Genomic DNA, 14,689 nt, shown 5'->3' on the forward strand with positions numbered 1-14,689 from the left:
TGTGTTTTCTTTTTTCATTTGCAATGAGATACTGGGAATTGGGGCATAGGATATCACGGATTGGTGCAGAACGGCGCGGGAGATTGAATATGAATTCATGGACTCTTGGACTTCTTTCATTGTGTGCTTAATTTATTCTTTACTTTGACTCCATCTCTTAGTATTTGAAGTTAAAAATTGCGGTTTTCTTTGTTGTTGCTCCCATACTCGATATTGTGTCTTTTCTTTGATCAAGGTTCTATGAGAAAAGACTGGGGAGGAAATGTATGGATGTGAAGTACACCAGTGCCAGAGGAGGAAGCTCCAGGCCCCAACTTGGAGCCATTCTCACAAGCCGAGATTACTATCAAGGGAAGAGAGGGGCTCTTCACATGGCTGTTTCCATTACGAAATTTAACTTTCTTGTCATGTCATTCCTAACCTGCCACAAAAAAGCACTCCACAGAATGCTATCAACAAGATCTTCAAATTTCGCTCCCTGAACTCCCCCATACATGTGTACTACAACTAATTTCAACCTCAATTAGAGACCATAGTTGATCCATGCAAAAACGAAAGCCCTCAATTCTCCGATTTGCTCTCGCCGCCAGGGACCGTTATTCATGCGGTCCTAGTCTAGCTCTCTATTCTGCCCGGACTGGTACTGTAGAAGGGATTCGCCCGGTCCCAGTTGCAATAGACATGGGGAATGATCTCCGTTACGGCTTTTGTATACATTCTGCCCTCTTTCCTATTGGTTCTATGTTATTACACTAGAATAGCCTGGCTTCCTTGCAGCCGGTAATAAGTCACGCCGTTTTTATCACTGTATTTCTTTGCTCGAAGGCGACAGTTATCGAGTAATCAGATTGATTGGAAGGGGCCGGGTAGTGTGTTTCAGGCGGGGGCAAAATGAATGCAGGAAAAGTGAAAGGAAGCCAGGGTGGCGTTGACTGCAGATTGGCTATTTTTGCTTTTTCTGTTTAGGGCTTTGCAGTCATCAAACGAGGTGATCATGGCAGGGCGCAGGGAGCCAATCAGATCTTGAGGGTGGTGTCCTCTTTAGGCAGGACTCTTTTCTTGTATACCGTACAGAATACATACTTTTATTTTCGTAGGTATTGATTGCTTTGAGGACTAGATGGTCATAATTTCCATTACCGTTGTTTTTTTCGGTCTTCTAGAAACTGGTACTTGCATCGATTTCCGAGTCCGGCTATATTGTCCTGCTTGTATGCATCCAGGCAGCAAGGATGATGACCAGCTACTGGGTTCTCTCCGCATGTGGATATGTATGGGAGTTAGGGATCCCAGTCTGGTCGCCTATCGGGATCGACGGTGCATGCGCAGGTGATTTATTGCGTCTCAGCTCAGCCTGGCTCTGACTTTGCGGCTGTTACGACACATGCAGGGTACCTACTGTTTTGTTTTTGGCTTCCCGGTGGCGAAATGCAGAACATTTGAACTTAGACTTTTTTTCCCAGCAGTGCTTGAAACTTTTACATAAAGTTGGTGGCCTCAACTCTGCTTGGGTTCCTAATTAGGTCGAGGGTGGAGGTTTGACAGGGATATATTGCCTACTTGAGAGCTATCGTAGGCAGATCTTGCTCACCAACCAAGGTTATCGGTCTGGCCAATCATCTACCTCGTCACCACCCTAGTCGCAGCCCTAGGTAGTCACCTGCCCCTCGGTATGTTCCGGTAGCTCACCCCACTTGACTAGGACATCTACGTACCAGATATCCTATGCCACGTCTTGGCTGATGTGTAGTAACTGAGAAATCAAATGGAAGCGTATAGTTGATTCAATGTGGTTTAATAATGACCTAATCTGCTTCTGATCGAAAGACGTCTTACAAGAGGGAAAGGATCGATTAAGAATATAAGCCATAGACACATATGCCCATTCGTGCCAAAATATCTCATTTTTTCAGCCCTCTTGTACAACCTGTTTGGCACCACATTTCCAACAAAATCTGTCTTGCATTTGGCAGACAACACCACACTGTGTACAATGACGGGTCTTGCTAACGACCTCAGTATCGTCTTTGTGGTCGTTGTAAATATCATCTCTCGCAGGGATCTGTCGCGAATTGGTAGGGGTTGCATGGCCTGATCTGATGTTGGATTCATGATAAGCGGGAGGGTAAGACGGTGGAGGTGAGTTGTGAAGGTGTGAAGAATCCGTAGACGATGAGGCTGTATTTTGGTTGTTGGAAATTGCCCTTTGTACCTCTTCTTGGACTAGGCGCTGCGTTGCCTTTTCTTGTTCTGCCTCTCGTAGCCTTTGTGCTTCCAATTCTTGCCGCATCATCATTTCACGCTGATAGTCCAATTCCGCTTGCCTCTGAATTTCATGTCTCGCACTTGCTCTCGACGCACCCACGAGAACAGCTGCCCCGAGGAGAGGTCTTCGTCTACGACCGTACATCGCTTAATGTAGTTGAAAGGCGCGCGTGAGTGAAAATTGCGTGAGTGAAAATTTGGTCCTAGGTAGTATGGAGTACTGACGGAGTTAGACGATAGAGCGTTATAGAGAATAAAAGAGGCCGGCTACGGTAGTTATATTTCATTATATTTATTCAATCTAATAAAGAGGCCCTTTATCTAGTCTAGTCGTCATTGACTTTCTATATACGCTATAAATTACACTGGGCGGTGGCAAGCTATCCGGGAGTGTAGTTACCCGACCCATATACGACTAGCTTGGTAATCGAATTATGATTTTACGCAACGGATCAACCATTTACTCTTGCTAGGCTCAATTTTCCGGTAGAAATCATAAACCAACATTGACTTCGTTTCCTAGGGGTCGATGAGATATATTAGTCATGAGGCTCGTGTGAGTAGATAATGTTGGCAGAAAGAGATACCGGTCGAGCTAATAGAAAAGTTCACTAATTAAGCGATACCTACTTTCTACTGAAAAGTGGTTACTTATTCACACTTAGCTAAATTAAATAATGTATTGATTCCGAATCTCGACGATAATACTATACCACTCCTTTGTCTTACGAACCTCTAAGGGGACGGTAACTAAGCGAGGAGTAACCGAGAGCCACGTTAATCAACCCCGGACGCTAACCATAGACGCTATCACTTGCGATACCTACCACTTTATCTCGGTTGTTAAGAGAGATCTCTGAAGTCTATAATCATGAATCACCTCTACCCTTTACTTGTGAGATTGATCTATTTCCCCAAAATAGTGAAGGAGGAGGTGACAAATATAACTCCAAATTTCTAATCTTTAAGCCTCTAGCCTATCATTCCACCCACTCACGGCGGAATAGGAAAAGACTGTGAACATAAGTACGGACGACCAGTGCTACGGTGGATCTGCCATAGGGATGTACATGTTCGAGTGGTGTAAGTCACTTTACTCCCCCAACATCCACCCTATCTCTGCTCCGTGACGCCGAACGACGCCCTTTTGATATATACTCTCTCACACGATAACAAACCCAGGCCCCATGCTACCTCCGACATCACCAGCCTGTATCTCTCCCTCCGGGCTTTGGTTCGTCACACCATATCATGCCTAAGTACGCCCTTGCCATTACAAGCCGTCTGCAGGCCCCAGACCCCGTTCCGGGTTGGTCTCGCAGAATAATTACATCGCTTAGAGGCTTAATCTTATTCATTAAACGACCCCCCCCCCCCCTTACCTAGCTCAGCCTTGCCATGCCTTTAAATTACAGATACAATGAAAGGACATGGTACAAATATCGAAGAAGTCCTGGAAAGGTTTTCGTGCCTTATCAAGCGAGAAGCTAAGCTCCAGATTCTTTTTTTCTTACTTTATATACATTTTCAACAAAGTATTAGACATGAAAATAGATATAAGAATATTTCACTGAAACAGATCCAAAACAATACGACCCTTCAGCTGACGATTGTTCATCTTGTCAAAGACATCCTTCAGGCTTGACATTGGCTGGACTGTGACCCTTGTCGTTGCGACCCCACGAGCAGCCATATCCATCGTTTCAATAGCATCCATACGATTTCCAACAACACTCCCCACAATGCTGATCTCCTGGCTGAGTAATTTAGCGGGATGGGCAGATGCAATGGCAACCGGTGCCCCCTCAGGAACACCAACATAGACAACGGTACCCGCAAACCGCACCAAAGAAACCGAATCAGCATATGCACTATTAGCACCTGTACACACAATCACCGCTGTGGCGCCGAGTCCATAGGATGTAATCCTCTTTACATCAGTAGTAAGTTGAGGATCACCATTGCTATACTTGGGGAGATCAATGTAAGACTCAGCACCGCATTCTTCCGCAAAGTCCTTCTTATCACCAAATTCCAGAGCCTATAGAAAGTTTTATGAGCGGCCTGTGGATTGCAATACTAGAAATCTGGGGTCTGGGGTTCATGCAATCATTCGGAATCACATTCCTCGCCATCCCATTTGCAAAGCAAGGTGACCTAGACCACCAGTTCCTCCCATCACAAGAACTGCGTCTCCCTTGAAATATGTTAATTTATACAAAATTCCAAATAATAATGAGGGAATCGAAATCGAAATGGTCCTTACTGGCTTTGCACTGCATTTCCTTAACGCGGCATAAACGGTAATTCCTCCACAACGCATCGGGGCCGCAAGTTCGATTGGTACTTGATCTGGAATGCGAGTGACATAGTTGGCCGGCGCAATGGCATATTGTTAGAAAGTCCCAGGCTCTCCATACCCCGAAATTGTGCCGTTGGAACAACCACCATCCCGGCCAGCTAAACAAGGAAAGCAGCTACCACACACGCGGGCCATCCACTTAATACCAACGCGATCTCCAAGTTTCAGGCCAGTCTGCTCAGTTTATGGTCCAAACGCGACGATCTCTCCAACACCTTCATGTCCGCCAATCTGTCCTGCTTGCGCTGGAGGGCCCACGTCGCCTTCCTTCCGTGTCATAACGCCCCAATCACTGTGGCAGATGCCGGAGTGAGTAATACGCACAAGAAAATCGTCAGGTCCCGGTTGAGGCGTATCGACGTCGACATATTTGAGGCTGGCTGTGCCTGGCTTGTCGTAAATGATATCTTGTGCCGAGAAGGAATTGTGAAGGTCATGTTCGACGAAAGTTTGAATTAAAACACTGAGATCCAGACAGTGAGAGGGGATAAAAGGTAGTCCAGAATGGCAACGTTTTGTAGTTTACGCTATTTACCTTTCTATCTCTATCCGACACACACAAGTGGAGTCAGCAGAACTTATCGGGCACTGGAAATCGCCCCCAGTTGAGACGAGGCCCGATGTAGAGTCAGGCTCGGAGGTTTCCTACGGGGCTAGCGATCTCGGCGGAGGTGAGGAGTAATTGGAAGCGAATTCCTCAAAGCCACTGATGAACAATATTACCTGCGGAAGACCTTGTGCTAAGATCGGGGGTAGGTTGTAGAAGTGATTTGGTTTTGGGAATGGGGCGAAAGCGGGGAAGTCATTGAATCGAGGAGCACAGGAATAGCACTAGGCCGTAAAAGCCTGGAAGGTAATATGGCGAGCCTGCTCTATGATCTGGTCATTCCCTCTGTCTGGTATGTATCTTGTCGACTTATTAAACCAAGAAATTCTTGGACATACGAATTCCCTGGACGTCATTGGTACTCGGAACGAAAGCCAATCAACACCTGTGCTTATCTTGGTTCTAGTTTTATATAGCTAGCTTTTAGTCGCTAACTGCGAAACATCCAAGCTACCTTTCGACTTATCTTTTGAAGCATAATCAATCAGATGATGGAGAAGTTTAGTCAGAGGTTTCAAGCTTCAGGCAAACAGCGCAAGAGATCATAGGAGGAATGCCAATGTCTGGAAGATGACAAGAGCCACATAAATCTATTTAGACTATAGATACCTTGGACGAGTTATTCTCCACATCGATCTCGCAGAACCATGGATCAGCTAAGATCTTCGCAGGGGAAGGTCTCTTTGTGGGATTATATTGCAAAATCCATCGAATGAGCGCCTTCACTTTCCGGGCTTCCTCCTCGTCAAAATCTGGACCTGCCATATCAAATAGCTCTTCCATAGACATCTCCTCCCCCAAAAGCGGTTCCTGTCCCGGATCGACTCCTCCAAGCCGACAGTTGAAGAGCTTCCTCTCGAGCGTAACATATGGCGATGAGTTCTTCCAATGCTTGAATAACTCGTCGGGGAGGGCGCCGAGACGGGCGGTAAGGGAGAAGAGATGATCGTCATCTTCATACTTGGAACCTGGTATACAGAAGAGTGGCTGTCCGGTGATGAGCTCAAAGACAAGGCAGCCGAAACTCCAGATATCCATGGTATTGTCGACGGCTCCGGTTAGAATCAACTCGGGAGCTCGAAGACCACGTGGAGTAACGGGCTTTGTCGGCGGGTCGGTAAAGAAATCTGCTGTTCAAGGTAGGCAAGTATGAGTATGGATATTTTCCAAGAGTAAAGAGACAGACGATACGAATTGGAAGGACTGACCACCGCCATATCGGATAATTTAATCTTGAAACCTTCGGTGTAAAAGGCGAATGGCAACAGCGGCTGTACAACGCAAAGATAGGGAGGTGACCATTTATCTTGTTTACCGTCCAGCCTCTGTACCGGGGACGAGATCGACCGGGCTTTCACATCTTCCTTTTGCCTAAGCTCGTCCTCGGGAGTCGGGTCGATACCATTAAGCGTAAAAAGCATGTTTCCAGGCTGGAAGTCTCCATGGGCGATACCATTTTTGTGGAGAAATGCAAGGCCCTGCAATGATTGCTTGAGAATGCTTTTTGCCATCCAAAATCGGATAGCGAATATTCATTCCTCGCCTGCGAGGTTTGAACTGCGGCAGCTCCTCGACCATTGTATTGACACTCGGACCCATGGGCTCAATGACCAAGCATTCGTGAACTCCATTGATTCCGTGGTGTTCGAACTCTCTTAGTAGTCGCGTAATATGCAGAGTCCCCTCAGCGGGTGCAGCTTGGGTGATGTGGCGTAAGATTCGTAGCTCAGTTGTTGATCCTGAGGTTTCCGATACAAGAATTTTCAGGGCAACATATGTATTCTTTCTGGGGGCAAATTGAGTAACAAAAATCTACAGAGTCGCGCGTGGACAATACAAAAGAATGGATTTACTCCAGGTCCTAGGCAAATCAAACTATTGAGTAGGAGCCCTCGCCGAGCTTCCGGATAACCTTGTACTGGCCATTGTTGAGACATCGCCGAGAACGACGGGATGATAGCCACCTGGGCGTCAATCCTCTACCCACTCACATGGTAGTGTAACCGTTTGGAATCTCCGCTCATCATCTGTGATACCCCTTGATGGCGATGTGAGATGAGGAGAGGTACTCGTGGCTGCGATAGAGATACGTAGTGCAAAAGTTGCGGAATGGAATATTTTGTAAGAGATACGGAATTGGGAGGGGGGTATCCAGATTTTGGTAAAAGACTGGGTATATGATCTCAAAGAGCGTGGGGCGTCTCGGAAGTACATTGAAAGCCTCTCAGCGTGCGGAATAACCATTACGAACGAGCGCCATGGCGCGTAGTATTTTTAGTTGGAGTCCTAGCCCGATATGGCTAAGAAAATTTAAGCTGCTCTTATTGGCCAAAATGGCAAAACTATGCGGTCGGCGGCATCATTCCAACCGTTATGCCACCGGCCGAGCCGCCAAATGACCCAATTTACAGAATTAGCAACGAAATAAGAATTGGGTATGAGGACCAAGCTGGTAGAAACTGCGCACTTTCCTGAAACCCCCAGGCTGATCATGGATAGCTAGCACGTCACAGTAGACGCCCTACCCTTAAAATCATCAAAATAGGCTGCCTGATACTACACTTGCGAAGGAGCAAGCACGTCCAGTGGACAGTCAGTAATGGCCAGCCATATCAAGTTTCAACAGACGCCAGTATTCTACCTGCAGCGGTTGGGTATGCACCCTCAATTAGCAACACGAACTTCGAATGGAAGATCAATATGAATATCTAAACACCAATGTGTAGTTGGGTTCCGATGCGAGCGAGCAAGGAATATAAATTGAGATGAATTCGCTATGGTACAACCCCTAGATATTCCTAAGCGCATTATTCAAAAAATCTTTGTCTTGTATCAACATTCTTCTTACTTCTCAACTTATATTCCATCTGAGTTTTTCAACCCCAGCCCAGCTCTCGGTTCATCATGAATGCCAGCAATGTTTCTTTCAACCCGTCTAACATGTACTCGCGTGATCCCGGAGAGAAGGCGAGAATCACCAACTTGGTCATTAGCCAAGCACCTATCGGGGCTGTCAATGCCACAGTAATGTAAGTTAGTCCCATTTCTCGTGGTAACCAAGCTGCTAACGGGGGTGCTGGCATACTAGCTATGGCGACGGTCGGCAGCTCTGTACCGTCGATTACTATGACACCTCTGATCTCCATATCAGCCGAGAGCACATTTTCTAACGTGTCTGAGATGGCGCCTGGTATCTACTGTTTTAGATACTCCGGCGACGGAGGGGGTAATTATCCGCCGCCTCTCGAGACAATCCAACAAGCCTTATCTCGCCATACCAAGGAATGGCCCGCTGTTGCCTTCAATCTACTGTCCAATTTCTATATAAGGCTATATATTTGTGCTTTGGTTTCAGCTTGCTCCCATTTATATGTCATCCCGTTTGTTGTTTCAATAAATATATAAGTATTGCGTATAGCATATAGAAATCCTCTGGTTGTGTCCTGTTTCCCGTGTAGCAGCGCGGGAGAGTTCGATATGGAAATCTTGTGTTTATCCATTACTTACTCTTTTCGCAATTTTGGGCCGTATATAGACTAGCATATCTCTAAAATACCTAGGAGACTTTAGAGCCAGTAGACGAAGGATACCGAGGAGTATGGAGTCTAGTTAATGGAAATTATGTAGGTAGATGTCTAGGTCGGCGGCCGTCGCCTTCGTTACGTGCTGCGAGTTAGCGGGAACCTCACTGGGTCTACGGTACTATAAGTCTGTACTGGGGTCTACTAAGCTAAACCTTTACTATGGGGCTATCTCAGGCCCTGTCAACTCCTTCGGTGTTAATAAAAAAACTCTTCCACAGTACAATCACCTAAAAAGGAAATTTCTCTTTTCTTCGTCTTAGGATAGCCTCTAGCAAAGTGGCAATCCAGGATCTCGTGTTATTAGAGGACAATATTAGAGACCACAACCACCCGACACCCCATGGCTCCTTAGGTCGGGACTAAAGTCAGTGCCCTAGCCATCTGCACGTCGTACAAGGGCCATCAGCCGAAAGAAGAATCCAGCAGGCCATCTCTCGCACGGTCCTCGGTAAATGATCAAAATGATCAAATTAATCTGATTAAGTTATTTTTATTATACAGTATTGATGGCAAGATAATTTGAATCAAGGTACGAGAATGTTAAATGGATGAAAAGTATGTTTTACCTAGTTGACTGATCCAGACTTGCATTTTCTCGGCCGTTGCGGAGGGTTTTCGGATCTGAGACGGTTGCACGGCATATTTGGGGCGCGTAGTAGCTCCGAAAGATCAAGAAATTACTTGGGGTGAATTTCTATCAGTCTTTTCTAGGCTTGGACTAAGATGGAAGAGTTCAATTGCTCATTTAATCAGGCTAGGTGATGGTCCAGTCTTATTCCTTGCTCATACAAAATAGTCCATATCAATTGACCACTGAAACTATCAAAGACGGGTGTATACACTTAAAGTACACAATCTGGAGACAATATCCATATCCCAACAGACCATGCATGACCGGGATGCCTCACTCATCCTGCAAATATCCTCTTCCCGACTCCTTCCACTTACAGATATACAAACCCCAGACCAGGACAAATACCGTCACTCTCTCTGCAGTGCCAACCTTGCTGCTATTCATAGCCATAAGCCACGAAAAATCTAATATCTTGCCTGCATCCGCAAAAGACATACATTTCCATATGAGGCTGCCCAGAACAATCCCTGTCCGCTGCAAACAAACAGAACCCAGCCAGTCCTGCTTCTTGCAATCCGTAGACAGGATGCATGCAAACTACCCTTTACCAGGCTTGGTTGGCTAAGTCTGACAACGACTGGGCTCGGGCGCTGCAGATTATGATTTGATTCGAATTTGGCTGATCTGTTGCAGAACTTGTTCTGGTTTATTACGAGGCTGTGGGTTTGATGGGTGTCGGGGAGATGGGTGCATGTGGTCAAGGGTTGTTGCACCTCAACGGTTTTGGGGCTTGTGAAGGGTTATGGGGTTGGATTGTTACATTTGGGGTCGGGATAGAGACTCGGTTTAAGATGAGGCTGGGTAATTTTGTTGGCCTTGATTGAGATTCGCTTTAGGAAAATGGAAAGAAATACAAAGGGACCGCTCTGGCCTTATCTCCTTGTACGATGTACATGAATCAGTTAAGATTGTCATACGATGTAGGCCTAATTGAGAGAAACGGCGCATAATCTCGAATTATTACATATGTTTCACTAGATCAACATTTTTGATTGCCAATCCCTAAGCTCCAAGGAAAGCCCGTTGAAATTCAATCCTAAGAAAAGACCAAACTCAATTAATGAACCAGGATAAATCGCAAGTCTTGATACCAAGCTCAGCCCGCCTGCCGCTCACGAAAGCATTCCAATCCGACAGCATCAAACCCGGAGAATAAACCAGAAACTGATTGGACCCTCGCCACCCCGTCCAGCAAGTCTCGATCTGGACTGGACTAGCCTGCCACCTGCGTCTTCTTCCTCGTCGCAGGGATTGGAAACTTCCGATGTGCAGGTGCAGACGCAGACGCCAGCGCAAAGCGGGCCCGTCGAAAACGCGACGCAGAAGCGTCTAACATGATCCCCTTCTCATTTTGTTGCCCGTCTGTCTTTTTGGGCTTCCTCCCCGAGAATCGTACAATCGGAGGTTGTTGATGGGTCTTGATCATCACTCGATCAGATAGCATGGTCGTCGCTTCGCACAGGGACATCGTGTCTGATGAACACAGTCCGGGGAGGAATGACATCACAAAATATAGGAAGCTCCAACCTCCTCTCTTCCTTCATGGGGTTGACTCCCGAATCACAAGCCCTCTTTTGAATCAAATCCGAAGAGATCAAAGCCTCGACCTCGTGACCACGACGAGCACGGGGAGTCCGACAATCCATATACCATTTCTCACAACCCGAATAACACACATCACATTGAATTTCCCAACTCAATGCGCCCCATCACCCTTCTCCTCCCCACCAACCCTCGAAATCCGCACAGCGAGCTGTCGATCCAGCGCCTCCTGCTCGTCCTTAGACGCCTGCATGCCAAGCGCACTCTCAACCTGCGGCGTTGTCCAAAGTCCTATTGTCGCCCAGGCCATCACGCCGACGCCGAATAGAGCCCGGGTCTTCGGGGTGAGGGATCGGTAGGTGCTAAGATGAGACGCGGAGTTAGACACATGCTTGACTAGGTATGCTTCAGGCGACTGGGCGATTGGGAGCACAATTGGGACTGGTAGGGGGTTTGTGGTTCTTGGTGATGACGTACCTCCACAAAGACATTGCGAATACTGTTTACAGTATAGTATTGTTCAGCTCAAGTGGAGAGAAGGAACGTTGAAGGTGTTGATGTCGAGTCTCCAAATGCTGGATGTCACGTGGTGATAGTGTCCGGCTAAACCACGTTGGGTAACTTGAAGGAACCTGAGGCTCGACTGTTAAGATCGGCAGCTAATGTCGCAAGGTTTTGAAGGGGTGCTGCGAACCTCCCAAGTTGGTAGTCGGTGTCTGTCAGGTACCTGTACCACGAGGGTAGATTGATTAGGTGCATCCGGTGCATGCTGGTGTAACGGTGGCTGTGTATACGAATCACATACTACTTCAAGCGAGCGGAGGAGCCTTTAATTCCATGGACTACTGTATACGGGGTTGGTACCTATGAACATGAATATCATAGTCGTAGGACAAAAGAATAAAATACATTGTATTCAATTGGACCGGCGGGAAATTGGCTATGCCTGTTGCAAAACTATGTTCGCATTCATCACTATCTCGTCTAATCATGGGTGACGAAAGAAAGTAACAAGAATAGTCCAATATCAACAAGTCAAGGCTCGGGGAGGTCGTAAGGACGCAAAAACACGCATTAGAGGGTAACAAGTAAAGCAATACAGAATTAAAAGAAAGCGAGTCCGAGGAAAAAAAAATAGAAACACATCGAGGACTTCACAAGTCAATCCCAACCTTTTTTTTATTTCTTGCCGTAGGCCTTGTCAATGTCGGCCTTGTACTTGTTCACAATCTTCTTGCGCTGGAGCTTCTGCGCAGCAGTCATGTAGCCCTATAATAAATAGTTAGTACTGGGACAATATTTTGCTTGGTAGAAAAGCGACACTTACGTTCTGAGGAGTCCACTCCTCGTCGGAGAGCACAACGCCATTGATAATCTCAATACCCCTCAGACCACCGGCACGGCCAGAGCTCTGCAATTGCTGCAGAACCAGGCGCTGGAGCTTCTCGTTGTGCACGAGAGACTCGACGGTGTCACCCTCAATGCCGTTGTCGCTGGCGAGCTTCTTAAGCGCAATCTCAACGGGAACGATGATAGCAACCGGCTTGTCTTGGTCCTCCGCAGCGTAGACACAGATGTTACCAACAACGGGCGTGGAGCGGTACACGGACTCCAGCTTCTCCAGAGCAATGTACTCGCCGTTCAAGGTCTTGACCAGGTTCTTCTTGCGGTCAATGATGCGCAGGTGGCCGTTGGAGTCGAACTCGCCGATATCGCCAGTCATGAACCAACCATCCTCGGTCAAAGCGTTCTTGGTCTCCTCATCGTTGTCGAAGTAGCCCGACGTCACACTGCCGCCGCGGATGAAGATCTCACCCTGAGGGGGGTTGCTCTTGGTCAAGTATCCCGCATCGGGGAAGTCAACCAGCTTGATCTCGACCGAAGCAGGGATCTCACCGAGCGCGTTAGGGTTCCATGCCATAGGGTCGTTCAACGCACCCATGGCCGAGGTCTCGGTCAAACCGTAACCGCCGATCATGGGAGCAATGGCCATCGAAAGGAAACGCTGAGTGTCCTTGGAGATGGGACCACCACCGTTCATCATGATACGGAGATGGCCACCGGTAGCCTCCTTGAGCTTCTTGAAGACCACGGCATCCAGGATCGAAGCACCAAAGCCCGCTCCGGGGAAGCCGTTGGTCAGCAGGAAGTTCTTGGCGGCCATAGCACCCCAGAACATGCCCTTGATGACGAAGCTGTTCTTGTTCAGGTTGTTCAAGACACCCTTCTTGACCGACTCCCACACGGCGGGAACGCCGACCAGAATGGTAGGCTGGAACTCGCGGATATCACCCTTGCAGTTGCGCATGGAGGCATCGGACAAGGTGCGGGGGTTACCGTATCCCATGCAGCCACCCCAGAACAGACACAGGTTCTCGAACATGAACTCCAGAATGTGCGCTTGGGGCAGGTAGGTCAAAAGCGAGTCCTTGGGGCCGATGTAAGGGCCAACGATCTCGTTGATACCGGCGGTGGCGGCAATAACGTTGGCCTGGGTCAAAGGAACACCCTTGGGCGGGCCGGTGGAGCCGGAAGTGTACATGATGCAGCACAGATCCTCGGGCTTGGGTGGCACGGGGTCCACGGGGTTCTCCTCGCCAGACTTGCGCAAATCTTCAATGCTGAGCACGTTGATGTGGGCGAAATCGGTCTTCAGCTTGTCCAGGTCCTCCTGCTTGACCTCGTTATCGGTGTTATAGATAATGTGCTTGATCGAGGGGATATCCTTCAGGACGTGGGTCAAAGACTTGATCAGGCCGGGGTCGAGGAAGATGGCGGTTGAGGAGGTTTGGACCAGGGAGTGCTTGAGGCCCTCCTCGCCCAGGGTATCATAAGCGGTGACAATGGTGATAGATTGCGATGCGGCACCGTGCGACATGGCCAGCCAGTGTGCGCTCGTCGCACCGTAGAGGTGAACACGGCCATCCTTCTCCATGCCCAGCTTGCGCAGACCCGCGCCGAGCTGGAGGCAAAGCTGCTCATACTCCAGGAAGGTCTTGTAGGTATACCCGCTCATCTCGAAGAAAGTCCATTGCTTGTCCACGTCCTGTTCGACACCATCTACCATCTTCTTGATCTTCTTGTTCTCGACATGCGTCTTGATGAGCTTACGGCTCGCAACGGCCTTGTTGTTGCCGAACAGACGGGCGGAGCGCCGGAAGTTGTCATAGGTGGTTGCAACATCCTCGGAGGGACGCAGAACGAGTCCATTCTTCGCAGCCGGGTGGCGTCGGGGGATGGTTTCGCCATCTTTCTTTTCGTAACCGGCGGCTTCGACTGAGAATGGGCCTTTCTTGACCATGCGCGGCTGGATGTGGAGATCGCGCTTCGACATGATGGCGGAATGCTCTCGCGGAGAGGAGAGAGGTAGAGACCGGGAGAATCAGGGGGGGAAGAGATCAGTGAAAAGGTAGAATCACAGATCGGACCAAACTGGAGCTGTCGAGGGGAAAGTTCCACTAGGGAGACAACGGAGTGGCGTTAGCGGGCTTTCTGGGGACGCCAGGACCACCGGGGGCCAAAACGGAATGATTACGGGGAGCTGGGAGCGTAACGGTCCGAGACGAGCTTACCCGACTGCCGAGTTTCCAAACGGAAGAGGTTGGAGAGAGGGAGAATGAAGAAGGAGTTGAGAACTCGGGAGCTTCGGGGGGAAGGAGAGGGTTATGAAGTTTGGAAAGGGAGAGGGAGCTGCA

At 48.3% G+C, this 14,689-nt stretch overlaps 5 protein-coding genes across 5 annotated transcripts; 1 reads left to right on the top strand and 4 right to left on the bottom strand.

The window, feature by feature from the left end:
- Positions 1-3,832: 3,832 nt before the first annotated feature.
- N7496_008249 (Polyketide synthase enoylreductase) lies at positions 3,833-4,588 on the bottom strand (the record flags this gene model as incomplete). Its single annotated transcript, XM_056701168.1, has 2 exons — positions 3,833-4,306; positions 4,532-4,588. 2 exons carry the CDS (start codon positions 4,586-4,588, stop codon positions 3,833-3,835), a joined length of 531 nt encoding a protein of 176 aa, XP_056553231.1.
- A 1,240-nt stretch (positions 4,589-5,828) lies between these two features.
- Positions 5,829-6,745, bottom strand: N7496_008250 (uncharacterized protein; the record flags this gene model as incomplete). The annotated part of the gene is made up of 2 exons (XM_056701169.1): positions 5,829-6,364; positions 6,421-6,745. 2 exons carry the CDS (start codon positions 6,743-6,745, stop codon positions 5,829-5,831), a joined length of 861 nt encoding a protein of 286 aa, XP_056553232.1.
- Positions 6,746-8,138: 1,393 nt separating this feature from the next.
- On the top strand, positions 8,139-8,404 carry N7496_008251 (uncharacterized protein; the record flags this gene model as incomplete). The annotated part of the gene is made up of 2 exons (XM_056701170.1): positions 8,139-8,263; positions 8,323-8,404. 2 exons carry the CDS (start codon positions 8,139-8,141, stop codon positions 8,402-8,404), a joined length of 207 nt encoding a protein of 68 aa, XP_056553233.1.
- A 2,744-nt stretch (positions 8,405-11,148) lies between these two features.
- Positions 11,149-11,485, bottom strand: N7496_008252 (uncharacterized protein; the record flags this gene model as incomplete). The annotated part of the gene is made up of 2 exons (XM_056701171.1): positions 11,149-11,356; positions 11,472-11,485. 2 exons carry the CDS (start codon positions 11,483-11,485, stop codon positions 11,149-11,151), a joined length of 222 nt encoding a protein of 73 aa, XP_056553234.1.
- Positions 11,486-12,173: 688 nt separating this feature from the next.
- On the bottom strand, positions 12,174-14,328 carry faa4 (long-chain fatty acid-CoA ligase FAA1; the record flags this gene model as incomplete). Its single annotated transcript, XM_056701172.1, has 2 exons — positions 12,174-12,263; positions 12,322-14,328. 2 exons carry the CDS (start codon positions 14,326-14,328, stop codon positions 12,174-12,176), a joined length of 2,097 nt encoding a protein of 698 aa, XP_056553235.1.
- Positions 14,329-14,689: the final 361 nt, after the last annotated feature.

This window comes from Penicillium cataractarum, assembly GCF_028827025.1.
Source record: "Penicillium cataractarum strain IBT 29864 chromosome Unknown utg000007l, whole genome shotgun sequence".
Lineage (NCBI taxonomy): Eukaryota > Fungi > Ascomycota > Eurotiomycetes > Eurotiales > Aspergillaceae > Penicillium > Penicillium cataractarum.